At 37.0% G+C, this 20214-nt stretch overlaps 4 protein-coding genes across 5 annotated transcripts; 1 reads left to right on the top strand and 3 right to left on the bottom strand.

Moving 5' to 3' along the window:
• Nucleotides 1–2524: 2524 nt before the first annotated feature.
• Nucleotides 2525–4134, top strand: LOC103520148 (uncharacterized protein F58A4.6). Of its 2 annotated transcripts, XM_008485248.3 has the most exons (4): nt 2525–2740; nt 2835–3164; nt 3308–3422; nt 3576–4134. In XM_008485248.3, the coding sequence occupies exons 2-4, from the start codon at nt 2851–2853 to the stop codon at nt 3858–3860; spliced, it is 714 nt and encodes a 237-aa protein (XP_008483470.1). In that variant the 5' UTR covers nt 2525–2740; nt 2835–2850; the 3' UTR covers nt 3861–4134. The 2 variants fall into 2 exon arrangements, with proteins under 2 accessions (XP_008483470.1, XP_017304119.1); XM_017448630.2 differs by having other exon boundaries at nt 2525–3164.
• A 636-nt stretch (nt 4135–4770) lies between these two features.
• On the bottom strand, nt 4771–8190 carry LOC103520353 (galactose-1-phosphate uridylyltransferase-like). Its single transcript, XM_026831564.1, has 5 exons — nt 7939–8190; nt 7101–7270; nt 6540–6745; nt 5596–5824; nt 4771–5051 (listed from the first exon to the last, which is right to left on the bottom strand). The coding sequence occupies exons 1-5, from the start codon at nt 7958–7960 to the stop codon at nt 4803–4805; spliced, it is 876 nt and encodes a 291-aa protein (XP_026687365.1). The 5' UTR covers nt 7961–8190; the 3' UTR covers nt 4771–4802.
• Nucleotides 8191–9274: 1084 nt separating this feature from the next.
• On the bottom strand, nt 9275–10093 carry LOC103520348 (galactose-1-phosphate uridylyltransferase-like). Its single transcript, XM_008485436.2, has 3 exons — nt 10088–10093; nt 9703–9916; nt 9275–9388 (listed from the first exon to the last, which is right to left on the bottom strand). Exons 1-3 carry the CDS (start codon nt 10091–10093, stop codon nt 9276–9278), a joined length of 333 nt encoding a protein of 110 aa, XP_008483658.1. The 3' UTR covers nt 9275.
• A 58-nt stretch (nt 10094–10151) lies between these two features.
• On the bottom strand, nt 10152–13740 carry LOC103520158 (phosphatidylinositol 3-kinase catalytic subunit type 3). The gene has a single exon (XM_017448628.2). It carries the CDS (start codon nt 13228–13230, stop codon nt 10627–10629), a length of 2604 nt encoding a protein of 867 aa, XP_017304117.1. The 5' UTR covers nt 13231–13740; the 3' UTR covers nt 10152–10626.
• Nucleotides 13741–20214: the final 6474 nt, after the last annotated feature.

The raw sequence follows: 20214 nt of genomic DNA, 5'->3' as shown, positions 1-20214 counted from the left end.
AATAGCCTATGGGCTGCACTTAGTAAGACCTTCTTTGTTACCTTCTGATACTGCATTTCTTTCAGACTTTCGATACTGACCGAAAGTGTATCTTCAACTTTGTTCCACAAGAGACCAAGTAAGCTGGTAGGTTTCTCAGTCTCGGGGTCACCCGTTATTTCCCAGCCTTGCAGGTCAAATTGCCTTTCCCTCATCACATCAGAAGCAACTTCAATGAATTCTCTAGCTTCTGCTGGTGCTCTGCAATAAAAAAAAAAAAAAAAATCAATCAACCAACCAACCAACCAATCAATCAATCAATCAATCAATCAATCAAGTAACTTTAACAACATAATTATTCAAATTAAGTATTTTTTTTATTTATTTTTTTACCAAGGTTGACCATGTCTAACCAAGCTTCCTGAAATGTTTATGGGAAAGCCTGATTACACTTGTTCTACTTCAGAAGGCTAAAGAAAAATCAGTAAGTATTTTTTAACCAACCAGAGTCCCTTAGCATATTCCATAGAATAGAAAACTGTTGCAGCTCCAACACTTTGTCATGGGATGCGACTACTTCTGTACTTGTAGGCAATAAACATTGGGCAATCTTGAGGGTGTGTAAAAACAAAATATCTAGATATAATAAAGAGAAAATGGAAATACATAGTTGGAAAAGAAAAAAAAACTATCCTAAAAAAAGACTTTGAATGAATATAATTACAAACTAATAGGAATAAAAAGTAGCAAAACAAAACGTTTTAATTTACCTAAAATCAATTATTTATCTTCGAAATCAAAACTGTACAAAAATCAAGTCAACCATTATTTACTGGGGTCAACACGTAAACAGCTTTCAACGCGGTCTAATCTAATCCATCTAGTGTGAACAGACAAGCAAATTACAAAGCAAACAAAAATAAATATAAAATAAATTTTAAAAATTGCCGCCGGGACAGCTATCTCACGTCGTCCGAGCTCATTTCAACCCGGTACATAAACACACCCTGAATGTCGGAAAGTGAAATCTATTCATGTTGGTGTCAACAAGGTGAAAGCCATGAAAGGTATGAATGTACCTTCTGGCTTCATCAAGAACTGAGTCTCCTCACAATTTTGTAATGCTTATAGGCTGGGATTTTCTTTTAACCTAGCAAATTCCAATAATTGAATAGCTCTCATTTCTGGCACCTGTCTGTGCTAGAAGAGATGAACTGAGGAAAGCAAATAAAAATGAAATCTCACCCCAAAATATCATCTTCATCACCATCAACAAAACGCATCAGAGATCCAAACATTGTTCACCTTAAGTATGTGGAAAGTTTACTGGAACGAAATTTCTCCAAAGTTAAAAGAAGATACTATCTTTGCCGTAGATTCTTTTCTATGACTTCCTGATAAAATCGACTGGAAAATGGCAAATATCACTTCAAATAAATAAGTTCAAATTGACACTTTCTCGAATTTTGTTTTTTTGTTTTTTATTTGATAAAAGGAAAAATCTTTCGCAACTACCGAACTTCCACGAAGGAAGTTTTTGGAAGATTCTCGAAGTTTCTCGAACTTAAAGTCTCGTCCATACTTTTGAAACATGAAATCGCGAACTTTATCAAAATTGTTTTGAATTTTCAAAACCCTATCCACCGATTGGAAAACATGTGTTTGTAATTTTATAGCTAGAATATCTATTGGAAAAAATATTTTGCCATCTAAAAACCTCAATCCTATCATTATTTTCAGTTTAAACATTTAAACTGAAAGTAGGTACTAAAAGTACTTCACAGTAGTCGCGGAACGCAAGTGTAAAGTGTGGACTCCTCTTTTTACAGTGTTGCCGTCTGTGGGAAACACTCCCCTTATGAAACTTATCTGAATCAGGAAAACTCGAAAACAGATTCTTGTCTTGTACAATTTATAATCACCAACATTTATTCAGTACTTGTAGAACAATAAACATGTGCATAACTACAACCAAAGAGAAAACGTCGTAAGGACGTGTTTACACGTAGGCTATCGCGACATACTCCCACCAAAATATTTAAGTCCTGTGGGCGTAATATTTTCACCTATAAAAATTACAATTTACAAACACAAAAAAAATCCTAGAAAATCTTAGAAATACAAAATACAATGACATAATATATCAAACAACAAAGAAAATTCCGAACTATAAGGGAAAAATGAGACCAATAAAACATAAAAGGATTTGACAAAGTTATGTTACTTTAAAAACCTCACCCCCTTTTTGTTTGCTTGGGTCTTAAATTTTAGTCACATATAGATGCATTAACAATAATGATGAGCACATTAACTATTTACAAATCAACACAAGTATACTACAATAACTTTCAGAACAATAGTTAAACAACTTGAGAATTGCCCAACAACAAAACCAAATTTGGCAAGAAAAATTACAGTGTACCATATGAGTATCAAAATGTAATCAAACATGCCCTATTTATACCAAAAATAAAATATATCTCCTAGTAGGTTGGTACAACAGACAAACTAAAATATATCTAAACATTACAATGAGACATTGTCTTGGTCTTCATAATTTCAAAATCTCCCACATAACTACAACCAAAGAGAAAACGTCGTAAGGACGTGTTTACACGTAGGCTATCGCGACACCGTCCATGGCAAAAGAATGCTGCCGGAACCCCCGGAAAATTTCAAATCATTTGATATTTTTTTTTCCTCCCCACAAGCAAGAAGATTTTGGTTTTTCCCATGGATTTATTGGATTTTTCTTGCCTAGGTAGTACTCAACTCACCATTTTTCTCCTTGAGGAATAGGTACCTATATTATATTATTCTTTTTTAATAATTAAATAATTATTCATGTGTTGCAGATGAAATTTCCTAGTAATGTTGGTAATATGTGTTGTACAAGTGAATGGGCAAGAGATTGACAAGTTTCTTATAACATATCAAGACCTAGTGCCTCTTGATAGCAGAACTGAATTGCCTGTGGTTCTCCATGATGACACATTGAAGAGTACAAAATATCTTCAGCTGTCATTGGATGGTTATCGTTTCTCATGTATCAAGAAAATCCTTGTAATGTCTCCAACATACAGAAGAAATGTGATTGAGTATTTTGCAAACCTATCAAAGGATTCCAATTGGAAAATTAATGTCAAGCTGATTGAACCAAGTCAACATGTTCTAGATTATAAATGGTAAGAAATAAATAATGTTAGTAACTTTATCTTGATCACAGTAAGCTGCAAGCACTAAATCTCAACTCAGGATCCAGATTTCATTGCAAGGATAAGAAACTATTTTAACTTAATTATGTTGAACCCATCTGTTATTTTTACAGGGCCAATATGATAGATTCAAAGGTGATTGAGAGGCGGGAATTGGACAATTCATTTTCCTGGATGTCAACTTTGGGTGGTGCTTATTCTGCTCTTGGAGATTACATTCCAAACTTTGTAAGTACATATTTACCTTCTATCACCCCCCATCAGTGCAATATTAATATGTTGTACTAAATAGTCAATTCTTCTATCTCTATTATCTATTCTTATACCAACTTAGGAAGGGAGAGAGACCAATAGCTATTTTTTGTTTGATTATTTTCCCAGGCAGTGATAGCAGGACAAATATCTGTACGGCAACTAGAGCTGGCAATCCGACTAGGAGACACACCTGTTGTGATACGATGCTGTTTGTATTATGCCCTTAGTCTCATACAACAGAAGAAGTTGCATCAAGCTCGGCAGGTAATACAAACCCAATACAATAAAGCCAAACAGTTACCCATTGATGATACAAAACTGATTAATATATGCAAGGGGATTTGGTCAAGATTGCAGTATGAATGGGAACTAAAGAAGAGGAAACGGAAAACTGATAGACAACTGATGTAAGAACTTTGTTTTCTAGATTTATAAAAAAATTGTTGGATCAAACTAATAAATGAAATTAATGTTGTAAAGAGTTATATGAGTAGGATGTATAAATAAATAAATTTATTTTTTTTAAATAAAGTACCTGGCTGGCTGGGAAAAAGAAAATATTCAACTTTTATTTAATAAGCATGCCTATATTTTTTATTTTCTAGGCAACTTGGCATGGATGACTAGCCAATTTTCATTCAAAGGAGGGGGGAATAAATAAATAAATAGTGTGGGTACAGTGAAGTAATAATTAAAAAACAAAAATATAGTGAAGTAATAATTAACATATAAAAGAAAAAATAATGAAGTAAAATAAAATATTTTATTTTATTTATTTATTTACACACTAAGCAGAAAATAAAATATAATAGCATTAAGTAATAGCACCATATTTTCTTGGGACCACAAAACACAAACTCCCAGATTACTAACCTAATGACTGGAATCACTAAACATCAAAGTCAAGTCATTGAACCCATGTGTTGGTAGGTTGGTACTACACCACTGAGATCTACAAATAATTTGGTACCTATTCATATCAGTTTTTAAGCAAACAAACCGTCAAATTCTGATACTACTTGAGGCCAATCTTCGGGATCACCTTTTAGCCATGTTGGTCCCTCCCACCATCTGCTTTTAACAAACCTCTTGGGATAACAGCCTCGTGATGGAAGGTCTGCTGGATTCATTTCGCCAGGGACATGCTTCCATGTACACCCTTCTGAGAGTTGTTTGATTTCCACAACTCTGTTGTGCACATACACATCCCACGGATCATTCCGTTCTAGCCAAGCCAATACGGTAGAGGCATCCGTCCAAAATGTGGTTCGTCCCGGAGTGCTGCTTAAATCTTTATGATGGAACAAACTAAGAAGTTAGGGTGGAACAAACGAACTAGAAAAAACGATCAAGTTAAAACTCACTCCATTCATTAAAAAACTTACCATGGAATCCCATTGAGTAGGGGAAAGACACTTTGAATAGGTTATCATATTTGGTCGTTATTTTCTTGATGATGTCGGCTAGGTTGTTGCGCTGTTGATCATCCAGATCTGTAAACCGGAGGACGTGGGTTCGAGGCAGAATCATGGTCTCGAATGGCCACTCGGCCCAGAACGGTACCACAACCACCCAGTCTGGGTTTCGTACCACTACCCTATCCTGGAAATGGAAATGATGTGAGTGATAAATTAACTCGCCATGGAAAATAATGAAATAATATAGGTACCTAGGAATATGTTGAAATGCTTCAAGGTAAATATTTCTTTTACATCCATTCCTTTGCCTATCCAACAACAGGAAAGTTTGAACAGAAAATTTCGGTCTCAGCCAGGATCCAAACCCAGCACCCCCGCGTTGAGAGTCAGTTCTCTTAACCACACAACCACAGAGGTTGGTTGCTTTCTTACCCTCTTGAGTAGTTCCTTTAACCACACAGCCACAGAGGTTGGTTGCTTCTGGAAATGGAAATGATGTGAGTGATAAATTAACTCGCCATGGAAAATAATGAAATAATATACCTAGGAATATGTTGAAATGCTTCAATCAAGGTAAATATTTCTTTTACATCCATTCCTTTGCCTATCCACCAACAGGAAAGTTTGAACAGAAAATTTCGGTCTCAGACAGGATCCAAACCCAGCACCCCCGCGTTGAGAGTCAGTGCTCTTAACCACACAACCACAGAGGTTGGTTGCTTTCTTACCCTCTTGAGTAGTTCCTTGCTGACATAGTCCATGAGTAGAGGTTTACCATGGGTCTGATAATATTCTCTCTGGTGTATATCCTTGATCCTGGGTAGATTAGGCAGGAATGAAGATGCCCACACTTGACAGTGAGGATGAGGGTTGGAGCAACCCATAATGGCGCCCTTATTCTCAAAGATCTGCACCCATTCGTAGGTTTTACCCAGACTGGCAGTCTCGTCTACCCACCTGAGAACGGAAAGTGGTAATCAAGTGAGAAACTAGTGGTTCAGTATCAGTGTATGTGTACTGTATAACTTAGGAAAAGGAACGCTACGGGGCCTCATCATCGGGATAAAAATTTAATGTGAAAATTTCCTTTTTAGTCCGTCCTTCCTTTATTATTACTAATAATAAAAGGTATAGTGGACGGACTAAAAGTTTTAGATAACACTTCAGTCGATCGTTTAAGACCGGTTTTAGCGTCACCTATGTTAAGCTACGCCGAGCAAGGCCAATAAATGGATGGGTGACTTAAACATTATATTGGAAATAAAGGGAGAACGGGCTCTAGTCTTGATTTTAAATCATTACATGAAAGTAAAATCAAAAAATCAAATCAAGAATGATAATAAACTGAATATTAAACAAATTAGGTAGGTACATAGGTATTCTTTAACCACGATCGAATAAACTACGGGCTAAAAAATCCCGGAGGGACGGACCCAGCTTGTTGTTTTGCCAAACCTCATCAAGTCATCAAAATCGTACAAACCATGCAAGAGTTATTGTTGAACAAACAGATTTACAGATGAACAAAAATATATTAGTTTGCTAGAACTTCTAGTCTATTGTATAACCAGGGTCGGATTTTCACTTTAGCTCTTCAGTGATGCAAGATATTTGCGACATGGGAAGTGGTCATTTTTCGTTTCACGGGAGCCGTGTGTCATGTTGAACTTACGTATCTATAACCTTGCGAATTTCCTCAATGGACATGATGGGTAGTGTGGTGTTGGACTTGGGATGGAAACAAATGACCTTGCACACGCCAGACGCATTCCCCATTTTAAAGAGAGGGTCATCTTGTACCGGAGGACTAGGGACATTCTCCAGGAGTGCCGGGAAGTCATTGTTGAATACAAACACTGAGTCGTAGTTTGGATTCACCTGAAATGAAATGAAATCAAGTTGGAGACCCCCTATTCCACGAATGACTCTGCACACCACGCGCAGAAAATAATGTTATTGTAAAAAGTGAGGAATGAGGAGTGCTAACTTTTGCAGAGTGTTTCCTGGAACACAGATAACACAAACACGTCCCATCTCGCTCTATTTCCTTTTCAAGATATACAGACTGCAGGGTCAGAGGGACTTTTCAGCCTTATGCCTGCCACACACATTCAAGCATGCCAGGCAAGAAGCTTGACCGTTTGTGGCGAAAAAAGATCACAGGAAACAGGCAGCTTGAAATGTTATTGTGTCCGCGTGGTGAGACCTATCTGACGGTGTTGGGAGGACCTACCTCTCCATTACCCCGGGTAGCTGTAGGGCAGAGCGGATTCTTCGGGTCAAACTCGGCTATAGGATCCTCATTAGATTTCTCTTCCTGGCCACTCCATGGTCTCTTCATCCTATGAGGGGATACCAGGATCCATTCTCCCTTCAGCGGATTATAACGGACGTGTTGGTGCTCTGAAACATGTCGTCATGGGGTGAAGGAACTTTTCAGTTTCATATCTCATCCTAGATTTTATGGGGTAAAAGAAATGTTGGTGCTCTGAAACATGTCGTCATGGGGTGAAGGAACTTTTCAGTTTCATATCTCATCCTAGATTTTATGGGGTAAAAGAAATTGACTCCCTTTGTTTGTGCGCAAGCGTTTCTGCGCATTTTGACGTGAACTCTGACGTCACAACTCTTTGAACTTTTTCATTAGAACGGAAAATGAAAATTGAATCCTCGACCTTTTTACAGTTATTTTTTCGAAGTTTTCACCTCAGATTTGGATTTTTCACTACTTTTTACGTAGGAATCAATCACTTATTAATAACTTTTACCCATTTGCAACTGCTCCATAGTCCATTGTGATATGACATCTTGACGAGAGATTACTGGAATGCTCACTCGTAATTTAAGATTGGGAGTAGTGTTTGTCATGAGGGCTATTTCTCAGTCTTTCAGCTGACGGTATTACGTTTGACATGCCAGTAAACACTTCCGGAGTGCAAGCAACCTAGCCTGTGTTCCTGATTAAAGGAATTGGACATTCAAGAGTGGTACTGAATTCAATATACCTACATACATATCTAAATAGGTATGTACAAATGTTTATGTAGGTAGGTATCTACTGGTACACTTACCATCAGCTTGGAATGTCGCCATTTAAAATTTTCGGTCTTGAAATTACTAAGCACAGTTAGTTATCAATGTTAGGGAGGTTTAAAAATATCTGGAGTCTATTTTATTTACACTGTATATGTAGGTAACACTTGGGTAGGTACTAGGTACCTAGTTTAAAACTAATGCAGTTCTGCTTTCTTCAATCACGAAAGATAGACAATAAACACAATAATAGGAAATGCTATTGGTGAACGAAACGAACTGTTTGATAATAAAATAATATACACGACCTCTTCATATCCAAGGCCCGGCATACAAGTTACGGACGGTTACAGGGGAGCCCTGGACTGCACAGGCCAGACCGTATCGTGTGACACGGGCCTAAGAGAACTTAGCATTTTTATAAAACGGTAGTAAAAGGAAACGAGAAATTCAGCTGTCCCTAGAACGAACCATTTGTTTAGGATGAAGTTCATCTGCAGGAGTCGAACCCGCGACCTAGCGCTTAGAAAGCAGAGGCACTGAAGATAATAATCTGAGTAGGTACCTATAAGTTCTAGTTCCTCTATTTTCATCACGATATGAAGGTTCTTTTCTGCTTAAAGCTGTTCATATATTACATCAGGAAAACACTGGAACTTTCCTTGTCAGATTTTAACATCAAAATATTTGCGAAATCCGAAGTTGCTTTCAAGAACAAGTTCCTTAGGATCTAATTCTCCCTACTATACAGAGTATTCCGCAACTTTTTGAACCCTTTACTGTGCAGTGAGTGTTAAATCGTATTACTCTACACCAGGATTTACCTGGAACTGCAGAGTGTGAAGCCCTGATTATAATATGAGGCACCAAGAGGTAGTAATGGATTTCGTTATCTCAACAAGAGTGACGAAGGTCAAGAAGTAAAAACAACATCAAGTAGGGAACAGAGAGCAGACACTCGAGTTTTCTTATCAGACCAGAACAGAATATCAAATGTTACACAGTATAGATCATCGTAACTTGAAACTTAGTTACTAGGTCAACTTCTATAGAACTCCTACGTAAATAAACTCAATTGGTGTTTCTCGGTACTAACAAAGGTTAGATAGGATTATGCTTCAGAACAGCTGTTGTATTACTTCAAGTTAAGAAAGCTATAGTTCAACCTCAGCCTTCAGAAAACTCATTAGACTCTGAAGGTGGTCCTTTGAAGAGCCATCACATTCATCCTTGGAGGTAGACGCTGCAAGTATATCATTTCTACCTACTTCATTACTTACTTTCTTTGACGTTTGAATTATGTACAATTATTGTATTTATGTTCAATAAAATTTGATTCAATCTGGACAATCTGGACATAAGATCTTTATTGAACTTACCCCACCATAAACTTCTTGACCGTGGCAGAGCGAAGTAAGGGAGGCAAATAACTAGCATGAAATACCCAGTGACTATTATTCTGGTGCACTTTGGACCCTGTAGGTGCTCCTGTAACATAAAATTGTAAGGGGTCCACATTACCGCATTACCAACACATGAAATTCAATATGAACGCCTTTTTAAAAGAAAAAAAAAAAAAACATGTACTGATGGAACAGTGCGATGTTAAGCATACTTCCCGACTAGGTTGTTTCATAAAAGCATGCTTTTGGTCGGGACCGAAATGGACCGTATTCGGGACTCGCACGTCCCGGAGTGCTGCTTAAATCTTTATGATGGAACAAACTAAGAAGTTAGGGTGGAACAAACGAACTAGAAAAAACGATCAAGTTAAAACTCACTCCATTCATTAAAAAACTTACCATGGAATCCCATTGAGTAGGGGAAAGACACTTTGAATAGGTTATCATATTTGGTCGTTATTTTCTTGATGATGTCGGCTAGGTTGTTGCGCTGTTGATCATCCAGATCTGTAAACCGGAGGACGTGGGTTCGAGGCAGAATCATGGTCTCGAATGGCCACTCGGCCCAGAACGGTACCACAACCACCCAGTCTGGGTTTCGTGTTTCTCGGTACTAACAAAGGTTAGATAGGATTATGCTTCAGAACAGCTGTTGTATTACTTCAAGTTAAGAAAGCTATAGTAGTAGGTACCTATTGCTACCTATGTTACTTGCTTGTTGATACAATAAGATTCGACGTTGTTTTTTATTAATCGTATTTTTGATACAATAGGTATATGCAACCGTCATAGTTCTTTGATGAGGTTGCCTTCAATGAGTAGAAAATAAAAAAGAACACATTGGAAAATTTCTTGAACATTATGATTTTTTACTCTTTCATTCAGGTCTCTTTACTTAACCTTAATTCTAATTATTAATATAAAGTTCAAACAAAATACATAAGACTTCGGGACTAATATAGGGCAATAAGATATAGGTACATTGTTGATTAATAAAACAACAAACCCTTGGAAAGCATATCATGAGACTTGGTGTACTTATGCTTTAAATTAAATAAAAATACTCATTTCCACTACGTCCACCTACAGTCCTACACCTAATACATAAATCTATGTATGTGGCTCTGTTCACAAAATATTCAGTAGATACAAGTCCACTAAAACAAGGGAATACTAGGAAATAATTTTATAAAAAATATAAGTAATATCCAAAGATTATAACTTGAGAGGTACCTACCTAATGCCTAAGCTTAGAAGTAATAATAGGTACCTACCTAGAAAGACTTTGGTTTGATTCTCTACACGCCATCATAAGGTATAATTCTACTTCCTCCAGTATTGTGCAAACTTGTGTAGCTGCTCTACTAAGGCCGCCATGACAGCAGTTACAGATAGATCAATGAGGTTCTGCAAGTAATGAACCGCCTCTTCATCTCCCAGATCCAGACGAAACTTATCTTGAACTTTCTTTACAGCTTTATCAGGTTCTAGAGCAATATCTGGTACACTTGCATCTACCATGAGAGTGAATAAATTCAAAATCAGATTGGAATGTCTACGTAGATGTAAGAAAGCTGTGTAACATTGCTTTCTGAATTCATGGTAGTGTTCAGAATTGATGCCTCCCATAGCTTCTACCATTTCTTTACTTAACTTCATAGGTGGAGGAAGAGGTTTGGGATCCCTTCCAAGAATATATCCAAAGTCAATGTGGAACAGTTTACCTGATGTGGTCAAAAGTAGATTATCAAAATGTCGATCTCCCACTCCTAGAATATAGGTGATAACACAGTAGCCAGCACAACTTCTAACATAGGTATCCATAATCTCGGAACTTATTCCATAAGGACCATTGTCACTTGGATGGTGCTTCCTGAAGAAATTCTGAATACTTCCTTCTGTTGCTAAAACTTCTGCTACAGGAAACGAGTCTACAAACTGGACAAAGCCATGCTTGGTATTGGTAGCTAGAACTCTGTATGGTGTTAACTTGAGGTCCAAGTTTTCACTCCTGAGAAGTTTGTCCATGAGAGTAATGATTTGAAGAATAAGCTGATCTTGCCTCAAGTCATCTCCATGTTTAAATATAGCAACATACTCTGTCCCTGTTGTTGTGAGGAATGTAAGTCGAGATGGCATCAGATTCGATTTAAACAGAGTTGCTTTCTCTGGAATGATGCCCTTGATGTAGACATTAGGATCAAGTGGTAAGGGTAAAGGTTCAAAGTTGGTAAAGTTGAACTTGAAAGTTTCAGAGTCTGCTAGTAGAGCTTGTAACCTATCTATTTTTCGTTTTCTGTTTCCACTTTCTCTGGCAACAATTTTTACCAAGTTCACCAGTTTTTCTATAAAAGATTGTTGTTTAATAAGATAAGAATTAATTTTGTGAGATTCAGAAGGCCCATGTTGCAAGGTCTGTAAGAAGATATTTTTGACATTAGCATACATCTCTCGTACCCTGATATCCTGTTTAATAGTAAAATCTTGATCCTCACTCTCTATGGTAAGATACCAGAAGAAATAATTAGCCAGTGTTAAACTTTTACTTGCTCTGTGTATGAGGAATGATGTGAGGTCCATATTTTCCGCATGACTTGAGTCCAAATTGTATTCTAACACATTACTACTCATTTCTTCTGCCAACACACTTGCTTCTATAGCAGGAGGAACTTTTAGTTTCTTGTAGCCATGCATGATATCTTCAAAGTTTTCATATTTGAGAGCTTGCACTAGCTGTAATAAATAGAGGAGCAGATCTTCATCAGAAGCCTGTTGTAATCTTGTTACTGCATACCTCCTCACAGCAGAATGTTTGAAAGCAGGGCTTAGTAGTTGTAAGGAATCTTCCACATCCATTGGTGCCCATTGATCTAATAAGTCTAATGCTTGTCTTGCCTCAGCTTGGAGTTCCCAATTAACACACTCGAGAAATTTTGTTAATGCCTTCTTCTGATTACTCAGATAAAATCTAAACTTCCAAATCAGATCTTGTTCTTCAGTAGTAAGCTGATTACTTGGTGGGTAGGAAATGATTGTGTTGAGGGTATCCCTAACAGTTGCATTGGGTTTAGCATCTTTGTCAGATATTCCACTTCTTAAACTCCTAGCAAGCTTGTGATGTTTATTTTCCACCAGGTTTTCTTGTAAGATTTCTGGATCAGGCATTGTAAGGATGTCTGCATGTGCTCGAAACTGATAAACTTCATCCCCATCTCTCTCATAATAGATAACAGAATGAACATTCCCATCCAATATTATCTGAGGGAATTCAATCATGAGGTACAAATAGTTTGATGCTTTCTTTTCTTTCTCCTTTATGTTTTCAATTTTGCTGAATGTTAATCTATCCAACCAATCAATTTTCACCATATGACCATTATGAAACTTTTTTGACAACTTGGCCAATGTTTCTCTCTGTTCTTTTTCCGAGCTTGTATTCTTACCAGGTGTAGAGGAGGGTACCTTTGGATCTGCAACTTGATTTGGCCATACTTTTAAATCCATCATACCTTGTCTAAATACACCATATTTCCCAAACAAAGAAATACATGTTCCACCAATAGGTATGAGTTGTGTTGCTCCACCACAGTCATAGATAGTAAGTGCTAAAATAGCATTTCTTGGTAAATCACTGAACATCAATGGGATTGTTATCCACTCATTCCAATCCCATCTGTTAGTAAAGGATTTGTAAGATGATGAGATGGGTAAAGATAATGGTACACCATCAGAGAAAATTTGACAGAAAACAACTAAATCAGCACAAACCTCTTGATACAATCCAGAATATTTCAGCATAGGATCTGAGAGCATCTTCTCATAATCAGGTTTCAAAGTGACACCCTCCAAAGTTCCAATCTTAATCTGAATCTTTGCTTCTACATCACAGCTGTACACATAGTAGAATGTATCATCTGGTGTTTCCATGATGATTATCAAGATGTTTACACACTAGACTTCTACTTGAAATACATACACTCACTATTCTAAATCAAGAGATGACTGAATACTGATTCTTGCAAGTGGTGAAACCTGAGTTTGATGTGACATTCAAAATTAATTTGATACATTATGGTTTAAGCTTGGCTGATCAAGATCAAGACCAAATGATAATAATACATACTTATCAGATTACTTCATATTAGGTACCTAGTACAGGACTTCATAGCACTCCTACATTTCTGGGGGTGTAATTAGTGATCACTTGAGGAAATTTTAATCCTTGAAAGATATGCAAGGACCAAGGCTCACTAGATAGGTAACTGAATTGAGCTTGAAAACACAAAATTTGGCTTTAATAATTGAAATTTTATCTTATCAAAAATTTAAGACAAGAAGACAAGAACGTCCTTGTTCACTTGTAATGTGACTTATCATACTTTGATTACAATAGGGGTATTTTATTTATGTGAATTGGAAATTTTTCCTAATCCAAAATATTCCACTGTGGTCACTTTTTTTATCCCCACCACAGTGCTTTTTGTACTGGATACATATAAAATGCAAAGTCAGCTGATTTCTTCTTCCATTTACTAGTTCAAATGCTAATAATAAAAAAAAGTGGATTTGTTTGGAAAAAAAAGATGGCGACAAAAGGATACAAGTTTTTTTCTCTTCCAACAGAGGTGAAAAATTTTTCACTCAAATCCAAAAATATCCAAAAGAAAAGGAGGGGAAGTGAATAATAAAATACAAAAAATGGACGAAATGGAAAAATTTTCACTTTTTTCCAACGTTGCCACAAAATAAAATACGCGTCATTTTCGCCACTAGAGAGTTGAAAGCGCTGCTGTAGCTAGAACAAGTACGCGCGCGATTTTTTTGAAATTTGATAAAAAAAAATTCAGTTGCATTGCACAGGCCAGTCCAGTCCAGTAAGTCCAGTCTAGTTAGCTTAGTTGGTAGTGCGTCTGCCTTGTATCCTTGTAAGCGCTAGGCCGCGGGTTCGATTCCCGCCCGGGGCGGATTTTATCCTGATGGGATAATGTTCGTTCTCGGAACGGCTGGCTTTCTCCTATCCTGTCTTCCTTCTCTCTCCGATTTCGGGACGATAAGACCCTAGAGTTACAGTTCCCTCTGTCAAACCTCTTAAAAAAAAAAAAAAAAAAAAAAAAAAAATCAAAGTATTTGTAGATCATCATCTAGCTCAATTTATTATGTGTTCAAGAAACCATTGCTTAATTGTAGCCAATTTCAAACAACATGGTGATAATTTCCTTCTATTCCTGTTTGTTTTCAGAGACCCTACAAGTGTATGTACAAGGGTTGCACCAAGCGCTATACTGACCCTAGCAGCCTAAGGAAGCATGCTAAGAACCACAACCACGACCATCTCACTCCTGCCAAAATGAGAATTTACTAAATTGTTACAGTCGCGTCCTTGGACCATACCGGTATAGCATACCAAATTTCATCGCTCTGCGACAAACTGTTCTTTTGTATACCACCTTTTCCAATTTTCCCATTTAAACCTGTAGTACACACATACATACATACGTACATACATACGTGCGTGCGTACGTGCGTACATACGTACAGACCATGAGACAAACCGGTCTTGAGATATTTTGTATACAACCTTTTCCCATTTAAACCTGTGGTACATACATACGTACAGACCATGGGACAAAAACTACTTTTTTGGAATCAGGGGATCCCAAAACGGATATTTCCACCCATTTCCCGATTTTGAAAATTTGGACCGATTGCAATACTTTCTCATTACCTTGTATAGGTTCCCTATACGTAAGGGTAATAGAAAGTAAAAAAAAGATGGCGACAAAAGGATACAAGTTTTTTTCTCTTCCAACAGAGGTGAAAATTTTTTCACTCAAATCCAAAAATATCCAAAAGGAAAGGAGGGGAAGTGAATAATAAAATACAAAAAATGGACGAAATGGAAAAATTTTCACTTTTTTCCAACGTTGCCACAAAATAAAATACGCGTTTTGTGACTGTAATTGAAAACACTGACAACAGTGACAACTGAAAAGGGTTAAAAAGAATGAAAAGCGGTACCCGCTCACCGCTCATCCAAACAAGTCTGAACTGACAGTCGAAAGCTGAAGTAAGTCGGATCCAGAAAACTGCTAGAAATATCGTACATTTTTACTTCTCCTGGCAGTGTTGCCAGACTGGTCAGCTGAGATTACCATACCGACCTCGCATGAACTGACGTCATCACGAAAAAATGGCTGCCCGCGAAAATTTTGTGCGTTTCAAAATTCGAAAATTTCAAACGAAGATTTCTCCTCTTAGGAAGCCTCAAATGAAATTTTAAGCATTTCTATTGAAATCAGCGTGTTTCGAACTTCCTTTATCAGCGAAGAAAAAAAAAAAGTGGTTGAGCCCCATTTTACTGAAAATACCGTACTTTACCGTATGCAACTATTGTAAAGTCGTACATTTTTGCATAGTACCGTACTTTTACAGCAAATTACCGTACATTATCGTATAAAATTCATTACCGTACACATTATCGTACCAAAGCTCGAATACCGTACAAATACGGTAATTACCGGACATCTGGCAACACTGGACTGTATGTGAGTATGTGTATGGTGCACTGGTATGGTGTACGGAAATTTCATTGAAGATGTACGATTTTTAGCCCGTCCCTCCTTTATTATTACGATACCTAGTCCTTTTTACTTTCTATTATTTCTATACCTTTTTTCGTCCACTATAGGTACCTTTTTACTTTCTATTACCCTTACGTATAGGGAACCTATACAAGGTAATGAGAAAGTATTGCAATCGGTCCAAATTTTCAAAATCGGGAAATGGGTGGAAATATCCGTTTTGGGGTCCCCTGATTCCAAAAAAGTGGTTTTTAGCCCATGGTCTGTACGTAACGTACGTACGTACTACAGGTTTAAATGGGAAAAAGTAGAAAGTTGTGAACAAAATATCTCAAAAACGGTTTGTCGTAGAGAAATGAAATTTGGTATACTATCCCGGTATGGTCCAAGGACGCGACTGTAACAATTTGGCAAAAATCGGATAATCACCCATCCAGATATTAACAAAAGTAATTGTTGCTTAACCCTCATTTCGTGGAAAATGTTGAAAAGGTTGTGAACAAAATATCTCAAGAAAGGTTTGTCGTAAAGCGATGAAATTTGGTATGATATACCGATATGTTCCAAGGACGCGACTGTAACAACTTGGTAAAAAACGGATAGTCACCCATCCAGATATCAACCAAAGTCAATGTTGCTTCGAACTTCGTATGGGAACATGTCCTACTGGATTGAGGTTTCCTTGTTGCATAACACGTAGTGTAGGTACACGCTACCCTGGACATGGAGTACGTTACCCTTTGAACTTCTCAAAATTGACCTTTTTAGTCCGTCCTTCCTTTATTATTACTAATAATAAAAGGTATAGTGGACGGACTATTGTATTCGCTTCGGTGTCGTCTGTGTGTCTGTCTGTCTGTCTGTTCCCATAGAAGGACTTATCCAAACCTGGTCGACTTATATATCAAATTAAAGGTCTTTTTACCAGGATCACGAAAGTGGTGGTGCAAATTTTGTCCAGAGAACCATAAAGCCAAAAAACTGGTTTTTGGGGGATTTTTTTCACATTTTCTCACACAAATGAGCTCTGATCTTGAAATTTGTCGCGACGACCTATGAACTCAGAGCGAGAAAGTTTTAGATAACACTTCAGTCGTTATTTTAAGACCGGTTTTAGCGTCACCTATGTTAAGCTACGCCGAGCAAAGCCAATAAATTGATGGGTGACTTAAAGTTAATTGAGTAATTGTGGGATTTTTTTTTTTCACATTTTCTCACACAAATGAGCTCTGATCTTGAAATTTGTCGCGACGACCTATGAACTCAGAGCGAGAAAGTTTTAGATAACACTTCAGTCGTTATTTTAAGACCGGTTTTAGCGTCACCTATGTTAAGCTACGCCGAGCAAAGCCAATAAATGGATGGGTGACTTAAAGTTAATTGAGTAATTGTGGGATTTTTTTTTTTCACATTTTCTCACACAAATGAGCTCTGATCTTGAAATTTGTCGCGACGACCTATAAACTCAAAGCGACTTTTAGATAACACTTTAGTCGTTATTTTAAGACCGGTTTTAGCGTCACCTATGTTAAGCTACGCCGAGCAAAGCCAATAAATGGATGGGTGACTTAAAGTTAATTGAGTAATTGTGGGATTTTTTTTTTTTACATTTTCTCACACAAATGAGCTCTGATCTTGAAATTTGTCGCGACGACCTATGAACTCAAAGCGAGAAAGTTTTAGATAACACTTCAGTCGTTAATTTAAGACCGGTTTTAGCGTTACCTATGTTAAGCTATGCCGAGGAAGACCAATAAATGGATGGGTGACTTAAACATTATATTGGGAATCAAGGGAGAACGGGCTCTAGTCTTGATTTTAAATCATTACATGAAAGTAAAATCAAAAAATCAAATCAAGAATAATAATAAACTGAATATTAAATAAAATAGGTAGGTACATAAATACTATTAAATACTGATTTTCTTTAACCAAGATCAAAAATAGATCAGTTGCGTTTACTTGGGTGATGTTTCAAAGTCATAGAGCAGGAAAAATGAGGATTGAGGACCAACGGATTTTTTTTTTCTTCTACGACTTCTAGATCCCGAGATAAATCGATTTAAAAAATACCGGTAAATCGTGAACTTTGACGTCACGGCATACGCTCCCGTAGGCGATGACGTCACATCAGATCTCCCGAGCAAAGCTCACTCGCAGGCAACGCATTAATGTGTTTGTGCGCATGCGTTTCTGCGCAGTTCTTTAGAAGTAGCACTATTCGATTCGGCGTGAAAAATCACATAGATTAGAATATTCACATCCAAATGACCAAATGTTTTCGATGTCTCTTAGCGAACCATTAACAAGTAAGCATGTGAATAGTTGATCCCATGGGATTTTTCACGCCGAATCGAATGGTGAAAATTTTAGAACTGTCCGACATACAGTTGAGAAGTTTAATGTAATAGAAAGTCGTGTGATGTTCACACCAGATTTTTTTTTTATTACTGTCGTAATATTTATTTATCGTATGACGATATATATGTAATAAAAAAAGGTATAGTGGACGGGCTATTGTATTCGCTTCGGTGTCTGTCAGTCGGTCGGTCTGTCCCCATAAATAAAGGACTTATCCAAACCTGGTCGACCTAGGTCGATTATCAAATTAAAGGTCTTTTTACCAGGAATCTGGTTCTTGGGGGATTTTTTTTTCACATTTTCTCACACAATGAGCTCTGATCTTGAAATTTGTCGCGACGACCTATGAACTCAAAGCGAGAAAGTTTTAGATAACACTTCAGTCGATAATTTAAGACCGGTTTTAGCGTCACCTATGTTAAGCTACGCCGAGCAAGGCCAATAAATGGATGGGTGACTTAAAGTTAATTGAGTAATTGTGGGATTTTTTTTTTTCACATTTTCTCACACAAATGAGCTCTGTTCTTGAAATTTGTCGCGACGACCTGTGAACTCAAAGCGAAAGCGAGAAAGTTTTAGATAACACTTCAGTCGATAATTTAAGACCGGTTTTAGCGTCACCTATGTTAAGCTACGCCGAGCAAGGCCAATAAATGGATGGGTGACTTAAAGTTAATTGAGTAATTGTGGGATTTTTTTTTTTCACATTTTCTCACACAAATGAGCTCTGTTCTTGAAATTTGTCGCGACGACCTGTGAACTCAAAGCGAAAGCGAGAAAGTTTTAGATAACACTTCAGTCGTTAATTTAAGACCGGTTTTAGCGTCACCTATGTTAAGCTACACCGAGCAAGGCCAATAAATGGATGGGTGACTTAAAGTTAATTGAGTAATTGTGGGATTTTTTTTTTTTACATTTTCTCACACAAATGAGCTCTGATCTTGAAATTTGTCGCGACGACCTATGAACTCAAAGCGAGAAAGTTTTAGATAACACTTCAGTCGTTAATTTAAGACCGGTTTTAGCGTTACCTATGTTAAGCTATGCCGAGGAAGACCAATAAATGGATGGGTGACTTAAACATTATATTGGGAATCAAGGGAGAACGGGCTCTAGTCTTGATTTTAAATCATTACATGAAAGTAAAATCAAAAAATCAAATCAAGAATAATAATAAACTGAATATTAAATAAAATAGGTAGGTACATAAATACTATTAAATACTGATTTTCTTTAACCAAGATCAAAAATAGATCAGTTGCGTTTACTTGGGTGATGTTTCAAAGTCATAGAGCAGGAAAAATGAGGATTGAGGACCAACGGAAGTCTGACGTCACACATATTTGAACTCTTTCATTAGAACGGAAAATAAAAATTGAATTTTCGACCTTTTACAGTTATTTTTTTCGGATTTTGGACCTCAGATTTGGATTTTTCTTAACTTTTTACATAGGAATCGACCATTTATTTATAATTTTTAACCACTTGCAACTGCTTCCCGGAGGGACGGGCCCCGCTTGTTTTAGACAGATCTGGCAACATTGCAAACTGCAGACGTAAACAAAACAAAAGGAGGTTAATTTGAATTGAATTTTGAAATTGAAATTTGAGCTAAAATTTGAAGGAGTTGATTTAATTTTAATATTATTTTTCTGTGTGTTCTGATTATTACTTAAGGTAATTAGCTAATTAGTAATTAGACAGAAAAATAAAAAAAAAGACAAAAAGCTACAATGGGAGTTAAAAAGTTACAAACATACATGGAGAATCATGTAGGTCCTGAAGGATTCAAAGTAGTGTCCATCGGAGAGCTGAAGACACAGTTTGAGAAAGACAACCCTGGCTCTCCCATTGAAATTCTTGTGGATTTAGAATGCTGTCTCAGATTTATCTACTCTTCTGATACAGAGTTCAGGTAACTATCTAAACCCCAAATGCAAATGGAGCTTGGTAACACTCCACCCCACCA

Source organism: Diaphorina citri, unplaced genomic scaffold (genome assembly GCF_000475195.1).
Source record: "Diaphorina citri unplaced genomic scaffold, Diaci psyllid genome assembly version 1.1 scaffold69, whole genome shotgun sequence".
NCBI classification, from domain to species: domain Eukaryota; kingdom Metazoa; phylum Arthropoda; class Insecta; order Hemiptera; family Psyllidae; genus Diaphorina; species Diaphorina citri.
The sequence above is the reverse complement of the archived record's forward strand: the minus strand, read 5'-3'. Positions and strand labels throughout refer to the sequence as shown.

What these genes read in the sequence shown, in the direction of transcription:
- LOC103520148 (XM_008485248.3), top strand. Translation starts at nt 2,851, where the DNA reads ATGTTGGTAATATGTGTTGTACAAGTGAATGGGCAAGAGATTGACAAG. An exon ending in CATGTTCTAGATTATAAATG is followed by an intron (nt 3,165 to 3,307) that starts GTAAGAAATAAA and finishes TTATTTTTACAG; the next exon opens with GGCCAATATGATAGATTCAA. An exon ending in GAGATTACATTCCAAACTTT is followed by an intron (nt 3,423 to 3,575) that starts GTAAGTACATAT and finishes TTATTTTCCCAG; the next exon opens with GCAGTGATAGCAGGACAAAT.
- LOC103520353 (XM_026831564.1), bottom strand. Translation starts at nt 7,960, where the DNA reads ATGGCGACATTCCAAGCTGATG. An exon ending in GGCGACATTCCAAGCTGATG is followed by an intron (nt 7,271 to 7,938) that starts GTAAGTGTACCA and finishes GACATGTTTCAG; the next exon opens with AGCACCAACACGTCCGTTAT. An exon ending in CTACCCGGGGTAATGGAGAG is followed by an intron (nt 6,746 to 7,100) that starts GTAGGTCCTCCC and finishes ATTTCATTTCAG; the next exon opens with GTGAATCCAAACTACGACTC.
- LOC103520348 (XM_008485436.2), bottom strand. An exon ending in CTACTCAATGGGATTCCATG is followed by an intron (nt 9,389 to 9,702) that starts GTAAGTTTTTTA and finishes TTTATGTTACAG; the next exon opens with GAGCACCTACAGGGTCCAAA.
- LOC103520158 (XM_017448628.2), bottom strand. Translation starts at nt 13,230, where the DNA reads ATGGAAACACCAGATGATACATTCTACTATGTGTACAGCTGTGATGTA.